The sequence below is a fragment of the Culicoides brevitarsis genome, chromosome 3 (genome assembly GCF_036172545.1).
Source record: "Culicoides brevitarsis isolate CSIRO-B50_1 chromosome 3, AGI_CSIRO_Cbre_v1, whole genome shotgun sequence".
In the NCBI taxonomy this organism is placed as follows: Eukaryota; Metazoa; Arthropoda; class Insecta; order Diptera; family Ceratopogonidae; genus Culicoides; species Culicoides brevitarsis.
In genome coordinates this window covers 11,216,725-11,241,868 of record NC_087087.1, presented here as the reverse complement: position 1 = coordinate 11,241,868, position 25,144 = coordinate 11,216,725, and the positions used below count along the sequence as shown (strand labels likewise).

The window sequence follows — 25,144 nt, the reverse complement described above, 5'->3', positions numbered from 1 at the left end:
GTCAACAGGAAGCTGACTTTTTATGCAAAATTTAATCCACATGACACAATAATGATGATTTTTTAATAATATCTTATAGAAAAGTAGGGTTGCAAATTTTTATTTTATTTTTTTGTAACGCAATAACTCAAAAGATATTTAAAATTGTGACTTGGTCATAAGGTGAAATTTGTTCATCTTTGTCAAAAGAAGGTTTATGAGTCAAGAAAAGACAAAAAAATGCTTGACAAGAAGAATTTTGAATTCAATTAAATTAATTAATTAATTAAATTAATTTAAATTAAATTAAAAAAATAATTTTAAATTAATTTAAATTAATTAAATAAATTAAATTAATGAATTGATTCAAAAAAATTAATTAAAAATTTAAATTTATGGAAATATTTTTAGTATATTATCCTAAATTTTTTAAGAAAAAAATTCTTAGAAATATTAATTTTTAATTTAATTTAATTAATTTTTGAAATTAATTCTTTTAAATTATTTCAAAATTAAAAAAATTACGAAAAATTAAATTTTAAAAAATTCGAAAATTTAAATTTTCCGCCTCTCCCTAATTTGTGATAAGACATTATAAATATTTATCATGTGCATCGAGCTAAAGCAACACAGGAGAAAATTGTGAATTATTATTGCATTGAACTCCTTGACTCCACACAGACACGTAGCACCGAAGATCTATGCAATTTATTTGAAAAATATGTGCGGTTTTAACATAATGGCAGCCATAAAATGCATCATCCGTGCGAACGTTTTAACTTAAGAAATTCCTCGTTATGTGTGAAAAATTTATGATTATTTCTTAAAGTAATAATAAATCGAAGGTGAGCCTTTTTAATTTTTTTTTCGCGTAATAAAGCTGATAAAGTTTTATTTGAAAAATAAATATTTTATATTTTTCTATAATTTCTTAAATATTAATTAATTAATTATTATTGATAATAATAAAAATTATTGTTCGTACAACAGGTTCAACGGTAACGTATTTTTTAAACATATTTACATTTTTTGTTAAGTTTTAATAAAAAGTGAAAAAAAAAATACAATTAGGTACAAATAATACTAAAAGTTTGAATAGGAAAAAAATTAATGCTAAAACTAATCTTGTCTAATTTTTTAAAGTTTTATTTTAGCGTCTCACTACTTCATAAATACTGCCTCAAGTTCGTGAAGTGGATTCCTTTGAAAAAAAGAAAGAAAGAAAAGATACGAAAAAATAGAGTGTTTGCCAAAAAAATATAAAAATTTAAGGTGCTTAGGTGATAGTGCGTTCTATCTAAACAAATAATAATAAAAAAATGACTTTATGAAAAAAAGAGAAAAGAAATAGGAATACATGCTAACTCCTTCTTCTTCTTAACAATAATTCAAAGTTATTCACAAAAGGATTGAAACGTCCGGGATGATAATTAATTTTGTGAAGTTTTATTTATTGTCTCGTATTTCGGTCAAAAGTTTCCCATTAATAACAACAATGATGTTTCGTGGTAATGATAATAATAATAATAATTGAAAATCAAACAAATGCATATATCATCGAGGAGGCATATGTCCCGAGACACATGTACGGGCGGTCGTTTGTATTTTGGGATCATTTATTAACAAAATGGATGCAAGTTTGGTCGTTCGGGCAGATAATTTAATCCATGGGAAGTCATTAATATCATGTGTGTGCAAAGCTGGTCATATAATATCAAGTGTTTATGATGGAGATTAGGGAAAAGTGACCATTTTGTTGGATGAATTGTTTCATAACTGAGATTTGTAGCTGAATAGGAAGAACAAAAATTTTTGTCGTGGTTAAGTTGTGACTTGTGGTCGACTTCTGTCAATAAGCAAACATTTGATCTTTAACTTAAAATTATCAATTGTTAAAATTTCGTCAATATTCTCGACAACAGACGAGTCGATGGGATTTGTGGAGACATTGCTACCCCATGGGCGAAAAACGGGTCAGATTGATCCCTTAAGAGAATTTTTTGATCCCTTAAGGAATCAATTTGTACCGTTAAGGGTTTAATCTGATCAAACCTGAACCCCTTTCGAGCTGGTCAACCGCAGACTCAAAAAATTTAATCATCAAGATGTCATTTTGATCCCTTTAGAGGTCAATATGATTCCTAGAGGGGTTAAATTGACGACTTGAAGGGATCAAAATGACCTCTTAAGGGTTCATATTGACCTCTTAAGGATACATATTGATCTCTTCAAGGGTTTTAATTTTTTTAGGTCTGCGGATGACCAACTCGAAAGGGTATCAGGTTGATCTCATAAGGGGTCAGATTAACCCTTAACGTAACGAATTGATTCCTTAAGGGATCAATTTGACTCCTGAGGGGCGTTTTATTAAATTAGTTTTTTTAAATCCTCAGGGTATAAAACAAAAGCCCTAAAGAGTTTGCTTAACAGTTTTCCAACTTTTTGGAAAAAAAATTTCTCAACAAACCAACAAAAAGTTGGAAAACTGTTAAGAAAACTCTTTAGGGCTTTTATTTTAGACCCTGAGGGTCTCAAAAAGACCCAAATTTCCCACTGGGTGTGTTTTTTAAAAGAGGTAAACCAATTATGGGTTTGATGGCTCCATTTTGGAGTACTCTTAGCTGAATTTTTAGTCAAAAAAGCTCCATATATGGAGATCTGGAGGTCTTCGTAAGACCTGAGGAATCGAGTGATTCTATTAAATTTGCTCGATTAAGAATCATATTGAATAATTTTCCTTTTGAATAATTCTGTATCCTATAGTGCCGTATTGTGCAAATGTTTTTGTTAAGCTTTGCAGGACTAGTAAGGAAAGCGACAATCACTCTGATTTGTTTGACATTCATATTAAGTAACTCTTTAGTTCTTCTTGGAGATCTGCATGGTACAAATGAATTCACATGACTTGATAGATTTCTTCCTCCGTCTTTCCAAATATCTCGTGGTTTCATTATTGAGTTTGAGAAAAAGAATCAATTTACTTGAGCTTATAAAGTTGAAGTATGAAATTTTTTTCAACTATAATTCATAAAACTCATCCAGACTGAAGATGTGAAATTTCTTCAAAGCTTAAGCTTCATGAAGGTAAGGATTTCTGTATAAAAAAATCTCATGCTTTGAATCGAAAATTTTAAATTCGTTTAAATACTTAACTCTTATTAAAAGTATGTCAAAAATATATTTAAAGTTTAATTAGAGTCTTCCTATAAATTTTAAAAAATGGTTCTAACCTTTCCTTCAGTTTGTTTTTTTTTTTAATAACAAATCTTTGTAAAAAACCGATTCCTCATCATTAAATTGAAGCGACATCCTAATCAATCGACTTCCGCCATCAAAAATCCTCCCATCACCGCCCAAATATTTGTGCAAACGGGGAAATTGTCGATCAAATGTCAAGTTTATCAATATTCATATATTTTGGATACGGTACCAAGTACATGTAAAATATATCTGATTAAGAGCAATTTTCTTGAGGGCGCGCACATATTTCGGATATATCGAACATCAATGAATGTCATCACAGATGAACGATTTGATGTCGAAAAGATTATATTTTATCATTATTATCATAAACATTTAGCCTACATATCTGAAGATGATAAATGTGACTTGAGAGAAGGAAACGGGAGAGAGAAACAGGGTCGAAAATACTTCAAGGCAAAAGGAAAATTAATGCTTGGGAATAAATCTAAGTTAAGTTGACTTTTAGTTCAAAAGTTAAAAGTAAAAGCTGAATAACTTTATTTAGTTTTTCTTAAGTCAAAATTTTAAGTTAATTAAGTCAAAACTAAAAATTGATTTTATTTTCAAAAATATCAATTTTTTCATTAAAAATCATTACTTAATTTACCAAATAAATTTTGGCAAAAAAAAAATGATTTTTCATGAAAAAATTGATATTTTTGGAAAGAGTTTTAAATTTAGACTTAGTTGACTTAAAACTTTGACTTAAGAAAATTAAAAAAAAATCAGCTTTAATTTTTAACTTTTAACCTTAAAGTCAACTTACTTTTGACTTATTCTCAAGCATTAAGTTTTCTTTTGACTCAAAGTATTTTCGACCCTGACAAAAGAGACAGATATGACAGTGTTTAATAGATTAATGCCACCCAAAGTACAAAAACCATCACCACGAATGTTCATTATTATTATTAACATTATTTACAAAGAAAAAAAAACCCGAAGCGTGTCAATCCCTTTTAGTTTATATTTTATGTGAGTTGTTTGTTAATAATACGCATTATTGTTATTACATTTCGAGATAAGGCAAAAGTTTTTCGAACACTTACCTCATGTCATCTCCTTCTTCTTCATCTTCTTGCTCTGCGGCATCTTCATCACTTTGATGCTTATCGCCGTTACTTTCGGCATCGGAGCCGTTATTCTCTCCATCATTATCATCATCATCGTCGTCGTCTCGCAAAACATCAGCTGCCGACATTATTAATTTATCTTTTTTCTCACGTGCCAATGTTGCAATTTTCCGTTCTTCCTCCAACTTTAATTTTTCGACTTCATCTTTTGATAAAAATGTAAAAACTTTATCTGTGAGTTTTTTTTTCGCAAACACACAAAAGAACAGAAAAGAAAATTTATTTGCGTTTTTATTTTGTTTGTTTGTCGATTTTTCCGAAGAACACGAGAAAAGAAGAACGAAAAATTATGTTTTGAGGTTATTTATTATGCGATGATGATAGTTGTTGTTTGTTTGTTTGTTTGTTGTAGCGATTATCGTTGTTATGTTATGAAAAGATAAAAGAAGAAAAAAAATATGAAAGTAAATTATATTCAAGAAAAAAAAAATAAAATCATCGGATTTTCGCCCTAAGCTTCTTGTAATGATAATGAAAATATTTGTAATACAATTAACCTTTTAGATTTTTTTTAAATTATTATTATTTTTTTGTCCACCGAAAAAATGACAATTGTTTTGCCAGAAGCGATTTTCTTCATTTATTTTTGAGACGAGAAAAAATATTTAAATAAAAAAGAAGAAAAAAAATTCCGTGAAAGGATAATAATTAATTATTATGACTAGAAAGGGTTTTTTGATCCGTAAGAAGGTAAAATTAAAAAGGACAACCAAAACAATAATAATCACAAAATAAACCGCATTTTATGTACTTTATCAAGTGGTTTGGGTTGGGAAAATGTATCATTTTTATGGGAGATTTGACGTTTTTTTTTCATTTTTAAAGGACATAAAATGAGTGAAAGGACTCAAAAATAAATATAAAAATAAATTTTTGAAGTGATGTGGGAACGAAAAAATTTCTAAAAAATTAATTTTGAATTGAAAAAGGCAAAATAATTTTTTTTAAAATTATTAATTAAGCGAAAATATATTTTTTTTAAATTTGAAAATAAAAATTAATTTCATTAAAATTTGAAAAATAAAAATTAATTAAGAGTTAATACTTCAAAAAAATTAAAAAAAAAATAAAAATTATTTTAAAAGTTTAAAAAAAAAAATATTTTAAAAAAAATAAAAAAAAATATTTAAAAAAAAATAAAAAAAAAAATATTAAAAAAAAATTTAAAAAAAATTATAAAAATTTTAATTGTAGAAAAAATTATTATTAATAAAGGCAAGAAAAAAAATATGTTTATTAAAAAAATATTTAAAAAAATTAAAAAAATATAAAAAAAACATTAAAAAAAAAAAAGTTTAAAAAAAAATAAAACATTTAAAAACGAACTAAAAAGGATAAAATAAGGGCCTTTTGTTAGCCAAGTCCCTTTGATCAGCGATATTATAAATTAAAAACTAATATGTGGATTTTTGTATTTTTATTTTATATTTTTTAAATATTTTTTTTTGCTCGGAATTTTTAGTGGAATTTGATTGCAATTTTTAAAATAAAATACATTTAATGATTTTTTTCGTCCAAAATAAATAAATAAATAAATAAAATTTAAAAAAATAATAAAATAAATAATTAAATAAATTAATTCAATAAATAATAAATAAATTAAAATAATTCAATAAAAACAAAAAAATAAAATTTTCTATGAATTTTCTGCATTTTTTTTACATGAGCCTGTGGCAAATCACATCTATTTAAACTTTTATTTTAAGAGATCCATTAATAAAAAACTTCTAAGAATAAAACTTTGATAGGTTTACAAGAATTACACGAGCATAAAATTCAACAAAACAATAAACTCCCACATTATCTAAAAATATCTCGAAAATATTTTAAGACGAACTTCCATGAAGGAAATTTTTTATGTGAATTTTGGTTTTCAAATTAAGTAATTATATTGATAAAAAATATTCAAATTTAGGAATAAATTAAAATAAAATTACCTTGCTTTTGTGATGCTACTTTATGCTGATCCTCCATCGCATTTTCGAAGAACTTCTTTTTATCGGATACAGTTTTTGGTGACTTTGTAATTACGGGCGGTGACTGGTTTTTTTTTTTATTGATGATGATGTCGAATGATGATTGTGTATCAATGTTTTTTTTTATTTGTGTAAAAAAAATATAAAAAATAAATCAAATTAATTAAAGAAATATAATTGATAAATTAAATTAAAAAAATAAAAAAATTATCGCCTCCAAAAAATTATTTTTTTTTTCAATATTTTTTTTTTAATTAAAAAAAAACATTTTTTTTCATTAAAGTTGTAAAAAAAAAAATAAAAAAAAACATGTTAGTTTTCAATATCAATTTGTGATAATTTGTGATGAAACTCATGTCATTACTCATTAGCTCGCTAATAATTTGCATAAATATGTGTTTTATTTGTTTGCATGTTGGTTTGTGTGTGTAATTCCTAATTATTATTGTTTGTGGATAATAATTGTGCAAAACATAAATTTTATCAGTCTCGATCCACGGAAATTATAATTTTATTGTTATTATTGGTGCTTAAACACGAGTTGCATTTTTCCGTTGACGTCATGCACAAATTTTTGGTTGTTTAATCAAAATAGCGTGAAATTGGGGAATATTTTCGTTTTGTTAAATGAACCAACTAATGAATGTGTCATGCAAATAATTTTTTTTCATTCGTTCATTTCTGGATGCATTTGGATTCACCATTTTGCTTTATTTTGGGTTTTGCTACGATTTTTGCGTGTTAGCTAGATTTTTTTAAAGAGGATAAAAATAAATTGAGTGATTTTTGTTAAAAATATTTTTAGTTGAATTTAAATGGATGAATGTTAATGTGTGGGTGCGTCTGGTATTTTGTGAAATAATGAATTTTTGATAAGCTTATCTTATCTTATCTTAAGAGATTTTTTTTGTTCTTCGAAATTATTTTAATTTATTAATAGGTGTCTCTAAAGTTCGTGAAAAAATTTGTTTTTAAACAATTTTGTCGTTAAACATTAAAAAAAAATTAAAGTAAACTTTCTGTAAAGATTTTTAAATATTTAATATTTTTCCAAAATAAAAAATAATTTATTAAGCGACATTTTAATTGAGAGCAGAAAATTTTTCCTCCAACCTTGTAAAGTAATTTATAAAAGAAAAATGATTTTTGCTTCAATATAAATTTTTAAAAGTATATTTTTTTTTACCAAGAAAAAAACTTTTTGTTATTGATTAATTCAAGGTATTTGTTTGCCGTAAAAGTAAAAGTAAAAAAAATAAATAAAACAGAAATTAGACAATTTTATTTTTTTTTGTGACATGGACAAACAGTAAATACCTACCAAAATTCAATTAAAAAAATTTCATTGATTAAAATTTTATTTAATTTTTTTTTAAATTTAAATAAAAAATATTTTTATAATTATTTGTCTTAAAAAATTAAAATTTTTATCAATTTATTTTAACATCGAATGACACCTCTGTGCAAATAATTTCCCTTAACATCGATAAAAAAATTATTTTATTTCTATTTTTTAATCAATTTCATCCCTTAAAGCGAATTAAAATATTAATTTAATAAAATTGATGATAAAATCATGTTTATAACATTAATTTTGTAACAAAAATATATTAAAAAAAAATAACCAATTACCAATAATTTTTTTGTAACTTATTAAATTTGGATGAAATTTTATTTACATGATCCATAATTCAATTATTTGCAACAAGAATCATTGATGACAGTGTAATGTTGTTTTTTTTTGTATAAAATGATGGATAATGCATTATTGGTGAAATTCATGCATTCATACTTGTAATAATTGAATTGTGGATCGATTGGTGTGGTAAAGGCGCGAAATTGGATAAATATTAAATATTTATGAGACCAACATGTGTTGCGGTTGTTTGGTAAATAATATCTGACAGAAATTAATTAAAGTTTTGGAATATTTAAAATTATCGGAAATATTTTTTTTTGTGAAAAATTAATTTTTTAAAGAAATTTTATTTTATTTTATTTTAACTGAAAAATTATATAAAAAAAATAATTTTTTATTAACTTCTGAAAATTTCATAAATTTAAAATTATTTTTTTAAATTAAAAAAAATAATTATTTAATTGAAATAAATATTTATCAAATACTCAATAGATGGCGCTGTAAAATTTTATTTATTTTAATTTTTTTTTTAAATTTATAAAATACCTCAAAATCTTAAGATTATTTTATGTTTTTAAGACTTTACCTAAATATTTATTTTTTTTTATAGAAACCAACAAATTTTTAATATTTTTTTGACAGATGACAGATGTCAATTTTTTTTGAAAACTTAACTTTATGGATATTTTCTGAAAATTTATTAAAATCGATTAAAATAAAAAAATGGGTCCTAAAAGTTCCTAAAAAAATTAAATTTTCATAAAAATTTTGACAGCTGTCATTAAACTGTCAAAACTTCAAACTTCCGTTTCTTTCTTCTTACTAAAGCTCTTCATCGTTGGACTCTTTTCGATATCAACTAAATTAGCTGTCGCATAACGATAACTACTTCTAACATTAATTGGAGTTAACTCAGGCAGCGGCGGCGGGGGTAGGGGGGACATTACGTCACTACTAGTACCTTCACTTAAAATTTCTACATATTCTACTTCGGTTTGCGTTTCATTAAAAGACCTTTTTTCCACATGAAAAGAACTCAAAGAGTGATCTCTACTGAAGCTATTACCAATGTTAGAATTCTGTGGTGCATTTGTTAAAATAGGTTCGTAGAAGGGATTAGTATTTTGTGTGACATTCCAGTGCTGTTGTTCTTGTTCGTTTGTCGTGACAGTGTGACTTTGGTTAAAAAGGAAAATTTGTGGGGGCGGCGGCGGAGGAGGGGATGCCATGTGATATTGTGTCGTTTGTAAGAAAGTGTTTGAAGGATATGTGAAACTCACCACGGGAGCTGCCGTCACACTTGTGCTCTGGCAAAGTTGAATGGGGGCATTAACGGGCACCGTTTGATAGTAGCCCGGTTGCTGCGGCGTCGGAAGTTGCGTATAGTGAACCGGAAGAATTTGTGTAGCGGGAAAGACATTTTGCGGATTCAAGACTGGAATGCGACTCACGGATCTCTGGGAGAAATCTGTCGGAGAAAAAACTCCCGAGGTTGTTGAACTTCCGGCATGAGATGAGGTTTCATGTCTTCCGGAATTGTTATTTGTATCAGGATCTGACTCTAAGTTTGCATTAGAGTCCATTAAGGCATTTCTCAACTCATTCTCTTGCAACAACAGATGGCGCCTGATATCGTCATGAACAAGAACATTCTCCTTCGAGTTCTCATGGGATTCATGAACCACTTTGGCTGTTTCCATCTTAGGAAGTGTCTCGTATTTCGCCGGGAGGATTTCAATTACTTCTTGTTCGACGACGAGGGGAGTTTTGGGGGGCGGGGGAGGACTACATTTCGGTCTGTCGATGTTCGATAGAGGGCGCTGCAACTTTAAGTTTGGAATTCGAGACTTGTTCGTTGAAGTTGAGGGAGGGGGAAGCGGGGGCAAAGGCCCGTCTGGATTAAATTCCGACTTGGGCCTTACCTCGCGGATCGTATTCGTGATCGGATCGTGTTCGAATTCGACAAAATCTCCCTGTTCTTGGGTCAAATGTTTCAAGGCCACATTTTTCACGAGGTCTGCTTGTTTGACTTTGGGCTTTGGCGGGACAGGAGGCTTAGCTAAATTTCCCGTGGAAGCTGAAACGGGCTTTTTAAGCGGGATTTTGGTTTGTTTCAAAGGTTCAAATTGTGTCGTGGGACGAGTTTTCTTATTTTTTGCAATTTCTTCCATTTCACGAAGTTCTTCTTGTGACACGAAAGTTTTCTTGAAAGGATTTTCTTGGTCAATTTCCTGCTTCTGGACATCCGCAAGATGTTCTTGACTGTTACGAATCCAAGAAGCCACAGCTTCACTTTGATACTGACGATCAAGGGTAGAAAATTGGGACGAAGACGAAGGACTGGCAGAACGTAAGATACTCTTGATCGGCTTTTCGAGCAACAAATTTTTGCTGGAATCTATTTTCACTTCGCCACGTGATTCGCGTTTCATGAATTCTTCAACGAAAACTGCTTTGTCGTCATCTTCGTCTTCCTCCTCATCATCATCAGAGGTTTGCTTTTCTTGATCTGTCAAATCGAAACTGACAGATTTTCGATGAGAAGCACTCGATGAGGCTCTTTCTTGTTCCTGAACTTTTGAACTTTCTTCCCTTTCACGTTCAAGTTTTTCTTTTTCATACATTTCAAGTTCTTCAGTCGATTGATAGCCATCTTTGGAACGCAGTTCACGACGAGAATATGGCTCAAAACTTTCTTTTTTCAGGAAATCATCAATGTTACTCGTGATTGCGGGACCTTCAGAATTACTCGAGTTACTGAAAGTTCGAATGCGGTACGGAGGCGGGGTAGGAGACACCCCACGAAGGATTTTCGTTGTGACATTTGGCGGCGTTACGGGTCGTGTCACTTGAGTAACTTGTTCTACTCGATCGCTGTACAATTTTTCCTTGGACTGGCCCGAGGACAACTATTGGTTTGTTAGTTAGACAAAAATTGTGTTTTTTTGGTTTTTTTTTTTATTGAAAGTCGGTCAGGAATGAAAGAAAAAAGGGAAAGATTTTTTAAAAAAATTTACAATTTTAATTTTAAAAAATTTTATGAGCATGAAAATGGTGCTTTTTGACTCGACATGAATGTTAAAGCACAAAAAGCGTCGCCTACACCTAGTTTTTTTCTATTTTTTGTCTAAATCTATGTCTATGTGAGACTAAAAGTGTTAAATACAAGAAATTAAATAATAATAAATAAAATAAATATGGAAAGAAGCCTTCGCCCTGTGAACAGGAAAAAGCAACCATCACCACGTTTGTTTTTTTGTACAGTTAGACACGCACATGAAATGAAACATTTATCACTTTATCAAATAGTTTTAAAATAAATTTATTTTTCGAATGAAGTAAATTGCTTGTATTCTTAAAAATATTCTGGTTCCATTCATTTCAACATCAAATTTTCATTCCTTTTATTATTATTTTTTTTTTTTTAATAATTAAATTCATAAAATAATTTTGACAATTTTTGATATTTTTTTTCATATTTTATTTAAAAAAAAAAATAATAATTTTATTATTATTATTATTTATTTAATTAATAATTAATTTATTAATTATTTTAATTAAAGTATTTTTTAACAGTATGATTTTTTAAATATTTATGTTAAAAATAATTATTTTATTTATTTAATAATTATTAATTAATTATTATTAAAATAATTAATAATTATTAAATATATTAATTATTTTAATAAAAATATTTTTTTAATTAATCTTAAATATTAAAAAAAAAATTTATCAAAATAATTAATTTATTTAATAATTTATTAATTATGTATTTTGATAAAAATATTTTTTTTAAATTAATTTTAAATATTAAAAAAAAATAAATGTTTATCAAAATAATTAAATAATTAATTAAATATTAAAAAAAATATTTTATAACAAAAAAACTTGTCAAAATTATTTTATAAATTAATTTTAATATAATTTTATTATATCATTAGGTAACACAACGTTCCAAAAATTTATGAATGTAGACAAAAATTCAAAGATTTCCTTAAATATTTTTAATTTTATTTTTTTTTTTAATTAATCCAATTTTTTTTTATTATTTTTTTAAATTGGATTTATTATTTTTAACTTTCTTATATTTATAAAGACGTTTATACGAAAATATTTTCTTGTTTTTATTTATATATTTTTATGTTATTTTTTAATTGTTGCTCCATTTTTTCCATAAATATTTTTTTATTCCGTTTTTTATTAATTAATGATATTCCTCGAATTAATCAAGAAATTATAGAAAAACGATGGAAAAACGACATTTATATTTTTTTTATCAATTTTAATTCAATAAATTATTAAATGAGTTCATTATGTATTAATATTTTTTTTTATAAAATTCACACAAATAACGTGATAATTTTATTTTTATTATTTATCTTTTTGGTAACATTTTGTTTTTTTTTTCAAATTTCAACGGGCTTGGTTCATAAGGGGAACATTTACAAAAGACACGAATTTATTTATTATTTTTTTATTCATTATTTTAATTTTATTTTTTAATGAACAAACATTAACGAATTTTATTTTTTTTTAATTTAATTTTAAAACAATTAACAACTTTTTTTTATTATTTTTTTATTAATTAATTATTTATTATTTTTCGGCTTTGATTTTAATTTTCAACTTTTTTGAATATATATTTTTTTATTTATTGTTCAAGGCGGTATTTTTTTTATTAGGAAAAAATAGTTTAAAAATAAAATAAAAATTGAAGAATAAAAAAATTGAGTATTTCTGATATATTTGTTAGAGATTGGTCCAATTACAGTGAGAGTATAAGTGAGTTTTATAGCCTATCTAGTATTTTTTTTATACACATGTATATTAAGTTTTAAATATATAGAAATATATGATATATCATATATTATATAGTTTAAATGTATATAAAAATTGGTGCTATTAGTAAAAAATTACTGCTATTAAAAATAAAACTCACAAAAAATTTCTAAAATTTTTATTGCATTTTAATTTTTTAAAAAGAAAAATCTAAAAAAAAATTATTAAAAAAGGTGGGAAAGTGATATTTTTTTTGTATATTTATTTTTTATTAATTTTTTATAATAATAAATTTTTCCATCTATCGCAAAATTTGAACTCTATTGTTATTTATTTGTTAAAAAAAATCAAATTTCAAGAGAGAGAAACCTATTTTTTCTAAATTCTTGTCATTCCGGTCACGAATGAGAATTAATTAAAATGTCAGTCAAATAAATTAGCGCGTAGTAAACATTTATAGATAAAGATAAATATTTACAAAGTGAATTAATGTGACTTTTTATTTTATTTTTTTTCATGTCCTTGAAAAAAATTCGCAGAATTAAGTGGAAAATAGTAAATGCTAATTATTTACGTGAAAATGACAAGATTTCTTTTTTTTTCAATATCTTCCGGCTTCTTTTAAGAGATGTTTTTTTAATTATATTTTTTTTTCTAATGTCGTTTTCACATCTTTTATAAACATTTTGCTCAGTCTTTTGTACCTTGATATTTTATTTTTTTTGTTTCCTTTGCTCATTTTTTTTTTGAGTGAAATGAAAATTTTTTACAATATTTTTTTTTAATTTTAATTTTTTTGATTTTTTAATGAATGCTTACGAATGCTTGATGACAGTTTTAATGCAGTTTTGCTGTTGATTTCTGTAGCTGTAGCAATTTCAATTTTATTTTTTGCCAAAATTTGCAAGAAAGAAAAAAAAAGAATAACAAGAAATCAGATTTTTAGAATTTTTTCTGTGCAAGTTTATGAAGTTTTAACAAAAAAATGAATTAAAAAACTTGCAAAAATATAAAAAAAAATTTTTTAGGTACAAAAAAAAAATATTATTGACAAAAAAAATCAACAACAAAATTTTTTTTTTAATTTTTCGAATTTTAATTTTTAATGAAAAAAATCGCAAGCATGGATGCATTCACTTTAAAAAAAAGAAATTCATAAGAAACAACAGCAAAAATGATTTTTTTTAATGAAAAATGGGCTTCAAACATAAATTTCGTGCATTTTTTCCGTTATGATCCCGGTTTTTATGAAAAATGAAGAAAATCACACACAAAAACGACCAAAAATCAACATTTAGAGCGCTTGACGAAAACATGATTGAATAAAAAATTAACAAAAAATGATGATTATTAGACCACAATACGTTAAAAATGAGAAATTAAGCACAAAAACGTGCAAAATAATGATTCATGTATCGATTTGCAGGACAAAAAATATTAATTATTTTTTTAATTAACACAAAAAATGTCAAAAAATTAAAAAATGTGATGTGAGGCGAAACAAAAAACATTTAAGAAATCAAAAAATTAAAAAAAAACACTAACCTGTGGCTGCGTATCCAAAGTGTGCTTCGACATGACAATTGTTGTGGTCTTCTGAAGGTTTTCCTGATGCTCCGTGGGGGATTTTGGCGGATTGTAATCCTGAGCGGCGGCATTTAGAGCCAATGTTTCGGCGGCACGAACGATGTCGAGGACCTAAAAAGGAAAAATAATTATATTTTTGGAAATTTTGGGCTTTTAAAGGAATATTTACGCGTTCAGGTCCCGTTTTTTCCTTAGACCAGACAAGTGCTTGATCAGCTTGATTGACGACAGCGACCTCGTTTGATGGAACGACTGGTTTTTCGACGGGTTTTGGGGGCGTTTGAACTTTTTCAGCGACAGGTGGTGCGGGTTGCGACGGCGTTGTTGGGGATTGAACTTGTTTGGCTTCGGATTTTTCTTCGGTGAATACCTCGATTTCTTTTGTCAAGTCCATTGCCTGAAATTTTCGTTAAAGAAAAATTTAAATTTTATTTATAATTTTTTTTTAAATATTTTTTTTTTAAATTTTTTAAATTAAAAATATTTTAAATGAATTTTAAATTAAATGTTTAATTAATTAATTTTATTTTTTTTTAATTTTAATTAATTTTTAAAAATTTCTTTTATTTTTTTTATTGTTTTAATTTATTCGTTTTAATTAGTATTTTTTTGATTTTATTAAAATTTAATTTAAAAAAAAAAATAAAATCAAGTTTTTTAAAAAAATTAAATAAAAATATTATTAAGAATTTTGAATTAAATTAAAAATTAATTAATTAATTAAATTTTTTTTTTAATTTTAAATAATTTTTTTTAATAATTTAATTTCGAGTTAAATTTATTTTAAAAATTATTTTTTTTTAAATTTCATTATTGTTTTAATTTAGTAATTTTTTAATTGAAACTTTAGTGATTTATTAAAAATTAATTTATTTAAATTAATTAAAAATAAAAAAAAATAATTATTTTTTTAAAATAATAAAATTTAATATATAAATTATTTTAAAAAAATATTTATTTATTTCAAATTTTATTCAGTAGTTCTAAAATTTATTTTATTTTTTTTTTAATTCTATTTAAATATGTAACTTAATTTTAAATTTAAATTTAATTAAAATATTTTAATCTTAAATTAAAAAAAAAAATTAAATTTAATTAAATGCAATTAAATAATATTTTAAAAATTTAAATAATTTTTCTTAATTTATTTAAAAATTAATTAAAATAATTTTTATTTATTTAATTAATTATTTTCATTTATTTAATTTTAATTTTAATTTCAAAATTTTCTCACCTGTTGCAGGAAAGCCGAATCATCGCCTACTTCCTGATCGAGACTAGACACACTCTGACTGAATTCGCTGCCCGTTTCCGAGGCCCGAGATCCGCCACGACTAAATCCGGTGCTCATGCCGCCCGCCGAGCCAATCGAATGTACGAGATCTGACTTTTCGTATCCCTTGCAAACGACCAAATGCAATTCTTGTCCCGCAGATCGCAAAACATCGACAGCTTCTTGATGCGTAGCGCCCAACAGCGAAACACCATTGACTTCGAGAATTCGCATTCCGACGCGCAAACGACCATCACGACGAGCGGTGCCGCTGCTGTTAATTTTGGAGATAAAAACGCCTTCGTCTGCCGGATCGACGGGATTTCCGCGCTGACCTCCGAGACCTCCTTTGATGTGCATTCCGAGACGCTCACCTTCGTTTTTGGTGAGAGTTACTTCCTGTGAGCGATTAAAAAAATTAAAAAAAAAAAATTAATAAAAAATTTTAAAATAAAAAAAAACATCAAGAGATAAAAATGGAACTCATGCAAATTCGCAGAACAAAAAAATTTGAAAAAATTCAACATCAAAATTCCTAAATTAACGAAACGAACACAACAAACGTGATTTTTTTTACCTCAATTGGTACGTTAACTACAACAAAGCTCTGTGTGTTTTTGTGTTATTTTTTATTACAACAAATATTTTTTGTACATTTTTTGGGCATTCGAATGAAAAAAGAAGAGAAAAAGGAGAAAATGGGTGATTTTGATCATGAATTTTATTTTTTTTTTTCAGCAAATTGTGACACGCCAAAGCGGATTTCAGGAAAATATTTACAAATAAAATGAGAAAAATATGGAAAAAATTTACTCACTTGGAAACCTGGCGGCAACGGATCATGCTGAACTGTCAATTTAATTTCGTCGCATGGTCTTAAGAGTTCTGTTACGGTCTCTTGATGGGTTGCTCCAGTGACGTCAGTTCCATTAACCTTCAAAATTCGATCGCCAATCTTTAATTTACCCGAAACTGCGGCGATTCCGCCAGGCACGATCTGAAAAAAAAAAATAATTTGGTGAAAATTTATTTTTTTTTAAATTTACAATTAAGTTATTTTTTCAATTTTTTTTTTATAAATAATTAAAAATAATCATATAAAAATAATTAAAAATATTTTAAAGTTAATTGACTAATTATTTTTTTTTAAATTTTTTATTATTTAAAAATAATTTTAAAAAATATTTTTAATTAAATTTTAAAAATTAATTTATGAGAAAATTTTTAAAAAATAACTTAATGTGAAAATAATATTTTATTTAGATTTTATTAAATTTTTTTTAAATGTTTTCATTGTTTTTTAATATTTTTTATTTTTAAAAAATTAAATTATTTTAATTATTAATAATTTTAATAAATATTTCTGATAAAAAATTTTTTTGTTTAATTGTTTTTAAATTATTTTAAAATAAAAATACCAATTTTAAATTTTTTGAAAATTTTATAATTCGTGAAAATCATTTTTTAATTTTTAATTTTTTTTACTTTTTTTTAAATTATTTTAAATATTTAAATAAAATATTTAATTTAATTTTTTATTTTTAAGCAGTTAATTTTTTTGAAGTAATATATAATTTTTTGAAAGCAGCTTTAGATAAAATATTTTGCAAAAGTTAAAATATCAACAATTCTTCTTAATTTTTTTCTTAATCTTAATTTTTTAAATAAATTAAAAAACTCAAAGTATTAAATTTGAACTAATTTAATTTAAAAAATAATTTAAAAATTTTCAAAACTTTAAATTTCTTCAAAAATTTCAACTTTTTTTTATATTTCAACTTAAAAAATATTTCCAGGTAAAAAAAACTTACATGTGAAATAAAAATACCGGGTTCGTGTGCGCCAAACGGTGTACAAGAGTGATCTGTGCCACCAATTATACTAAAACCTAATGATCCTTGATTTTTGGGCAAAACTACCTCCTGTTGTCATCACAGTCGTCATCATCAACAGCGCATCATTTACATAAAAAATGAGAGATAACGAAAAAAAAGAAAAAAAACGGAAATTTAGCATTAGATGACTTGCAAAAAAAAATTATTTTGCGTGAGTGGGTGACCTTCAAAAAAAAAACACTCTTCAGTGGAAACGTCTGGTTACGAAAAAAAAAATTTCATGCAAAAATCCCACACATTAAAAAAATGACATTTCATCTGTCAAATTTGCAAAAAAAAAGGTTAAACTAAAATATCCATTAAATTATTTTAAGAACCTTTCTATGCAGAAAAAAAAAGTTATTTATGTCAATCATTTGTCAATATTTATCTCGATTTATTAAATGAAACCGGATGCAATCAACAATTGTCGTCTACGTTTTGCAATTCCCGCACTTCTCTCGTGCAATAACGCATTTATTATGCAGGGGAAATGAATCATCCGGCTAATGATGACGTTATCACGGAGTAGCGGTGACGGGAAACAATCGTAGGAGCTTTCAATATTTTCATATTTCCTCTTATCAGCTAAATGTAAAAGGTATTTTAGGCAAATGCAATGAAGAAAAATGTTTCAGTTCATAAAAAAAAGTTTGAATTAGCGAGAAAGCGATTTTCAAATTTTTAACCTTTAATTGACCTTGAAGTGATTTTGGTTTAAATTCATAAAAATTTATTCAATTTCAATGAAATCTTGACATTTGAATAAGAAAAATGATCAATTTTTATGAATCTAAACCAAAAAAATCTTAAAAAAACAACTTGACCTTTAATTGACCTTGGAGATTTTTTTGCGAATTTCTCGTTTTAATTTAATTTTTTTTTTAAATTATAGCTTCTAAATTATTTTTGATTAGATTTTATGAAAATAAACCAAAAATTCGTTAAAAATAATTCAAGGTCAATTAAAGGTTAAAAATTTGAAAATCGCATTTTTGCTAATTCAATCAAAAAAAATCTGTAACATGAAACATTTTTCTTCATTGCTTCTACCTAAAATTACATTCGTATTTTCCTTCCGCCACCAACACATAAAAAATAACATTTAAACACAGAAAAATAAATAGCATGCCATTAAATATGTTTCTTTCTCAGTTTGCCCCGTATTGAAGGGAATTTTCATGCGATTACTTAAGTTACTTGTTAACCAAAAAAGTACTTATTTACAAAATAATAAAAAAAAATTGAAACTACAATAAAAATATTTCCTCAAGCCAAAAAATTTGATTTCCTTATCTTATCATAGCACCATTAAATATTACTGTAAATTACTGGCGTGTTTTCTTATTCTATTAATATATATGGATTGTTATCATTTTATTACTGGAAGAGATATGTTTGCGTTGTCTCGTTTTGTGGATGTTTTTGAATGTATATTGCAATTATACTTGTAATAACAATAATTTTCGAACAGGTTCGAAGGCGTTTCGTGTCGATGATGTTCAAAAGGTAGTTCAATGAAAAGAGGGAATTGATAGGAAATGGTTCAATTTGGAGGGAAAAATTATGGAAAAAATAAGGAATTAAGTACAAAGCCAAAATATATCCTCAGGGTTGTATGGAAAATTTACAGATTTCTTCTAGATGTGGAAAAAACCCAAAGAAATTTCGATAAAATTCTATTATAGAGAGGTTAGTACTGACTGTTCAAGGCTAGGATGTTTTTGATCTTATATTTATAATTTTTTATCAGAAATTCTATTGAAATTGAATTTATCAAAGAGTTGAATTGGAGGAAAAATTTAATAAAATGTGATACAAATCGTTATCGAACAGGAATTTAATGAATTATGTCAAAGGCAAAGCAAAATTTTAGTTAATTTAAAATTAAAATTTCAAACAATTAATTAAAATTTTTAATTTTAGGATTTGAAAATAAGGATAAAAACACAAAAAAAACTCAAATCTCTTGAAAATTTTAAATAAAATATAGAAAAAATTTGGCGGGAAAAATTTTACAGTCAGAAAATAATAAAATTATAAAAAAATTCGATCCTCAAGGATTTGATCTTAATAAAAAATTTAATAAAATTAATAAAAAAAATTAAATTAAATTAATTAATAAATTTAATAGAAAATTTCTTAATAAAAAATTTAATAAAATTAATAAAAAAAATTGAAATTTAAAAATTAAATTAAATTAATTAATAAATTTTTAAAAATAAAATTAAAAAAAAAATTAATTTCGATATATTAAAAAATATTAATAAAAAAATACGTTTCTTTTATATGAACGCCTAATTTTTTTTATCTCAATAATTATTGATATAAATTATTTTTTTTTCTAATTTTTTTTTAATTATTTTTATCACTTTTTTAGACTTTAAGTAAAAATTAGTAAAAAAAAATAAAAAGTATATTTCTAGGTCTAAATTTATCTTTAAATTTTTTTTTGTTCATTTTTATACTATTTTTTATGAAAATTTTAAATAAATCATGAAATATTTAATAGAATTTTAAAACTTCAAATTTGCAAGAAATCTTGATAAAAAAAAATTAATTTAATAAATAAATGTTAAAATTAAAATAAATCAAATTAATTATTAGCAAATTTAAAAATATAATTTTTTAAATAATTTTTTGAATTAATTTTAAAAAATTAATATTTAATTAATTAAATTAAATTATTTTTTTTAAAATATTTTTTTAATCCCTAAATAATAAAATTAAATATTTTTTTTTAAATAATTTTTAAATTTAATTTTTTTAATTTATAAATTAAAATTTTATTTAATTTTGCTCGTTTATTATTTTAATTTTTTTTGTATGAAAAAAATTTCCCGCGCTTTGTCTTCGTTAACGATTTCACATTTTATTCCTCCTCAATAATATTCGAAAAATTTCCCTCGTTATTTAAATGGTCCGTTAAATTTCCCCTGTAAGAGTTTCTACAAAAAAAGTGTCTGTACAAAAATTGTTACGTGTGATTTTTTTTACAACTTTCTACAAATTAAATTCCTAATTTTTGGTGCATTTTTTGTGTCTCTCAATCTACGACACACGTTTTTTTTTTTGGTTAGTGGAAAGAAAAAAAAGGAGAATTTCTAAAATCCAGTCACCCTTCGTTTCGGTATCACTTTAGCCAAAGAAGAAGCAGAAGACGTTCCCCTCAGAGTACTCATAATTGGTTTCTTATTCACCTCACTGATTAGCGGCTCAACCAAGTGGTTGTCTGTGACGCGCGTCATCACGGTTTCCGTTAGCGTTGACTTTGTTATCGTTTCCGTGACGCGGCCCAGCTCCGTCGGTGCTGGCGGCAACATTGGCACATCGGGAATGGTTTTTTGCACGGTTACAATGACGCCGCCGCCGCCCGTTCCTCCAGCAGCGCCTGATGCGTCGGCATGCAGCGTTTCCACGTGGATTTTCGGCTTGCCACCCGTTATGAAGTGGTTCGGGATCATGCGTTCGAAGTCGGCATTTGTCATTGGTCGAGGCGTCTTTTTGGTTTTTTTTTGGGTTTCATGCAATTTTTTGGATTTTTTTTGGAAATTTGATTTTTTTTTTACAATTTTTTCAAAGGATTTTCATTGAATGAAAAGAAAATGAAACGAAAAAAATTTTTATTAATTAAAAAATCCAACAAGGGATTAAAATTTTAAAAGAGATAAAAAGGGATTGAAGTGCTTTTCAATAAAATACAAAAAAAAATCTATTTAAAGGTGCTTGAAGATACTTTTCTACTACAAAAAAATCATCTAAAAAGGATTTTTCTTCAAAATATTGAATGGCATGCAAGGACAGAACAAATTTTCTACTCTAAAAAAAATTGTTTAAAAAAATTCTCACTTACCTGACTTACCTGGGGTCCAAAAATCGAGAATTTTTTAAACAATTTTTTTTCTACTCTAAGAAAACGACACTCAAAGTGGGAAATTTATTCAAAAAAATTGTTACCTGTTGCTCCAAAGGTTCCGCATTTGTCCCATTTGACGTGGGTGACGTCGTTGAAGCGCCATTTGTGAGCAAAGTCGCCGAATCTTGCGACGATAATCGAGTTCTGGGTGCCGGTTGAGGCGGCATTGTCGGAATTCCAACAGTTTGAGTCAAAGTTCCGTTCACTTTTAGCGGCTCCGAAAGCTGTGTGGGCGCCGTCGTACTTTTGGTCATTGTTGCATCTTGTTTTGGATCAATTGCGTCGCCTATGGAACGACGATATCCGGTGTAATCTACAAAAAAATATTTTTTTTTAATAATTTTTCATGAAAAAAATAAAAAAATTCGTACTTGGCCGATGTTTCATGTAACCAGCAGGATCTAATCCGCTAATTTGTCCGGGACTACGAGGACTGTTGGGAGGCAACATGGGACCTCGAAGTTCACGTTCGACGATTAATCGAACAAAACGAGGGCTATCCTTCAAAAGTTGCACGGCGTAATCGTGGCCAGCTTCGCGAACGTCGACGCCGTTGATCTAAAAAAAATAATTTATTAAAAATTATTTTTTTTTTAATTTTTTTAGGGAAAAAAACAACTTACAAGAGTGACTCGATCACCAACAGCTAATTTTCCGTCCCGTTCAGCAATGCCGCCCTCAGTGATGCGCGAGATGAAAATTCCGTCGCAATCATCTCGGAAAGGGGCGTGACCTTTGCCGCCAGCGATGCTGAAGCCAAGTCCTTGTCCAGCTTGGTCTCGAATGAGAGTTGTGTGGAGTGTGACTTTGTGGACCATTTCCTGATGAATTTAAATTTTTGAGGTTATTTTTGTAAGTAAAAATTGAAGAAAATGTTTTGGATTTTTTTTAAGCGAAAAATTTTTTATGAAAAAATCTAATTTTGAATATTTTGAATTTTTCGATCTCGACACAATCTCGAAATGATTTTTTTTTAATTCGAGAAGGTTTTTTTTTTATCTCAAAATCATTTTTAAGCTCCCGAAACGAATTTTTAGATCTCAAAAAAAAATTTAGATCTCAATATGAGCTTTTAGCTTTTAATACAATTTTTTTCGATCTCGAAAAAATCTCGAAATGAAATTTTTAGATCTCGAAATTATCTTTTAGCTCTTGAAATGAAAGTTTTAGAACTGAAAATAAAGTTTTAGCTCTCAAAATAAAATTTTTAAACCTAGAAATAAATTTGAGCTTTTAAAATGAAATTTTTCGATCTCGAAAAAATCTCGAAATGAAATTTTTGGATCTCGAAATAACCTTTTAGCTCTTAAAAAAATTAAATTTTTAAATTTTTAGCTCGAAACTCAAAATAAAATTTTAGCTCCTATAATTAATTTTTTTTGATCTCGAAATGAACTGTAAGCTCTTGAAATAAAAAAATTCGATCTCGAAAAAATCTCGAAATGAAATTTTTGGATCTCGACATTAACTTTTAGCACTTAAAATTAAATTTTTAGACCTCGAAATGAACTTTAAGCTCTTGAAATAAAAAAATTCGATCTCGAAAAAATCTCGAAATGAAATTTTTGGATCTCGAAATAACCTTTTAGCTCTTAAAATTAAATTTTTAAAGCTCGAAATGAAGTTTTAGCTCTCAAAATAATTTTTTTTGATCTCGAAATGAACTTCAAGCTCTTGAAATAAAAAATTCGATCTCGAAAAAATCTCGAAATGAAATTTTTAGATCTCGAAATAACTTTTAGCTCTTGAAATTAAATTTTTAAAGCTCGAAATGAAGTTTTAGCTCTTAAAATATTTTTTTTTAATCTCGAAATGAACTTCAAGCTCTTGAAATAAAAAAATTCGATCTCGAAAAAATCTCGAAATGAAATTTTTTGATCTCAATTATGAAAAAAAATTATTTTTATGCCTTAATTCAAAGAAAATTGATCAAATCCAAAACATTTTCTGAACTCTTGAACAGCAAACAATAAAAAAACATAAAAAGCGGGACTCAAACAGGACTTACACTGCCATTTTGGAACAAATGCGAATGGATATTGGCACCAAAGGCTGGCGCCGAATTCGGGGTTAAATGTTGCTGGGTACCACCTACCGCTTGATTATGTCCCTGTTGTTGTTGCAACGGCGCATCTGTCAATGTCAGTGGCGACGGAATATGTTTTCCGCCACTTACCCCACTAATTTGCGACAAATCCGGCGAATTTACTTGACGAAAACTCCCGTCTTCCGAAAATGTTGGATGACCCACGAGACGTGTGACTTCGCGCGTAACATGCAACACGAGCACAGCGCCACATGCCTTAAGTACTTCGACAGCGATATAATGATCGACATTTTCCACATTTCTTCCGTTAACTTTGAGGACTTTGTCGCCAACTCGCAAACCAGCGAGATCAGCAGGACCTCCTTCGGTGACGCGCGAGATGAAAATTCCTTCGTCATCACCTTTGTAGGGAGTGGAGCCTTTGCCGCCAGCAATACTCAAACCAAGCCCGGCTGAGGTACGTTCAATATGGATCTCGAGACGCTCTTCACGGAGCTCTGTTAAACCATCAGCGGCATCTATAATGAAAAAAAAATGATATATATTCATAAAATACCGAAAATAGCCTATAAACCTCGCACATGACCAGCTTACCGACCATGCAATCTCATTTAATTCAATTAATTAATTAAAAGAACGTCACAAGCTCACTCAAGTTACATTACTAACTCAATGAATTCACGATAAAAATCTCCATTCATGACAAGAAGGCAAAGCATATTTTTCGCGCTCACGCAAAAACTACGTTTTTTAATTGGTATTTCCTTCCCAAGCTCTTTTAAAAGTAAATTTACCGTCGAATCTGTCGCGGTCCGTGATGATTCGCACATTTTTCTTCCTCCGCTGGAGACTGTCGGTATGACTTCGACCCGAACTTAAAGCACTTTTTAAACTGGTTTGAGATCCTGTAGCCGAAGTTCGTCTCGGAAACGAGGGTCGACTATCTTTTATCTTAAACTTTACACTAAACATCGCTTTTTTAGCATATTTACTAAATTTTCTCTTAGGTAGCACAAACGTGCTAATTAACCTTCTTCAGGTCTATCTAAACGAAAAACGCCCTTGAAACTACAAAAAATTATAAAATTAGTGGTTGCTTCTTTGTTTGTTTTTAATTCTCTTTTTTTCTGTATGACTCAAGCAATTTGACACCCGTTCAAGTCGAGTTATCGTTATCGAATGTCGCGAACACGTCATATTCTTCGTCTCTCGATTCTCACGAATTTTATCGGTATTAGTAATCAATATATAGCTCTTATCAGCTGCTGCTAGTGAGTGTCTGTGGTTTGTTTTGCAATCGGACAAAGCATGAGCGTAGCACGGTGCGGAGTTATAATGAAGTGAAATATCATTATTATTTAGATATGCGACGAACGGAATGTTTACATTTGTCGTTTATTTGTGGATGGAAAGAATGTTATCGTCGTCATCGTTTCGAGTCTCTTTTTTTGTGTATTTGTAACTGTGAGAGGTGTGAGATATGATATCAACACGAAATTTCGAGTACGGGTGACAAATGTGGTGATTGTTTTGTTAAATGAACAATAAGAGTGTGGTTGAAGTTATTTTGGACCCATAACCTGATAGAAAATTTCACTCAAAAATTTAATTAGAAGTTATCTTTAGCTTTTAAAACTATTAAGAGCTCATAACCTGATAGAAAATTTCACTCAAAAATTTAATTAGAAGTTATCTTTAGCT

The 25,144-nt window shown here is 27.1% G+C and overlaps 1 protein-coding gene across 1 annotated transcript in view; it reads right to left on the bottom strand.

The window, feature by feature from the left end:
• Positions 1-962: 962 nt before the first annotated feature.
• LOC134834963 (protein lap4-like) overlaps positions 963-25,144 on the bottom strand; it is a 79,561-nt gene continuing 55,379 nt past the window's right edge. Inside the window, exons 9-23 of the mRNA XM_063849799.1 lie at positions 23,405-23,961; positions 22,020-22,217; positions 21,768-21,954; positions 21,438-21,709; positions 20,681-20,980; positions 17,418-17,528; positions 16,424-16,603; positions 16,184-16,213; positions 15,568-16,005; positions 14,503-14,730; positions 14,292-14,444; positions 9,248-10,876; positions 6,290-6,392; positions 4,269-4,524; positions 963-1,180 (exon numbers count right to left, since the gene is read on the bottom strand). Of these exons, the coding sequence (XP_063705869.1) occupies positions 1,141-1,180; positions 4,269-4,524; positions 6,290-6,392; positions 9,248-10,876; positions 14,292-14,444; positions 14,503-14,730; positions 15,568-16,005; positions 16,184-16,213; positions 16,424-16,603; positions 17,418-17,528; positions 20,681-20,980; positions 21,438-21,709; positions 21,768-21,954; positions 22,020-22,217; positions 23,405-23,961 (4,682 nt within the window). The 3' untranslated portion in view covers positions 963-1,140. The remainder of the gene's footprint in view (positions 1,181-4,268; positions 4,525-6,289; positions 6,393-9,247; positions 10,877-14,291; positions 14,445-14,502; positions 14,731-15,567; positions 16,006-16,183; positions 16,214-16,423; positions 16,604-17,417; positions 17,529-20,680; positions 20,981-21,437; positions 21,710-21,767; positions 21,955-22,019; positions 22,218-23,404; positions 23,962-25,144) is intronic.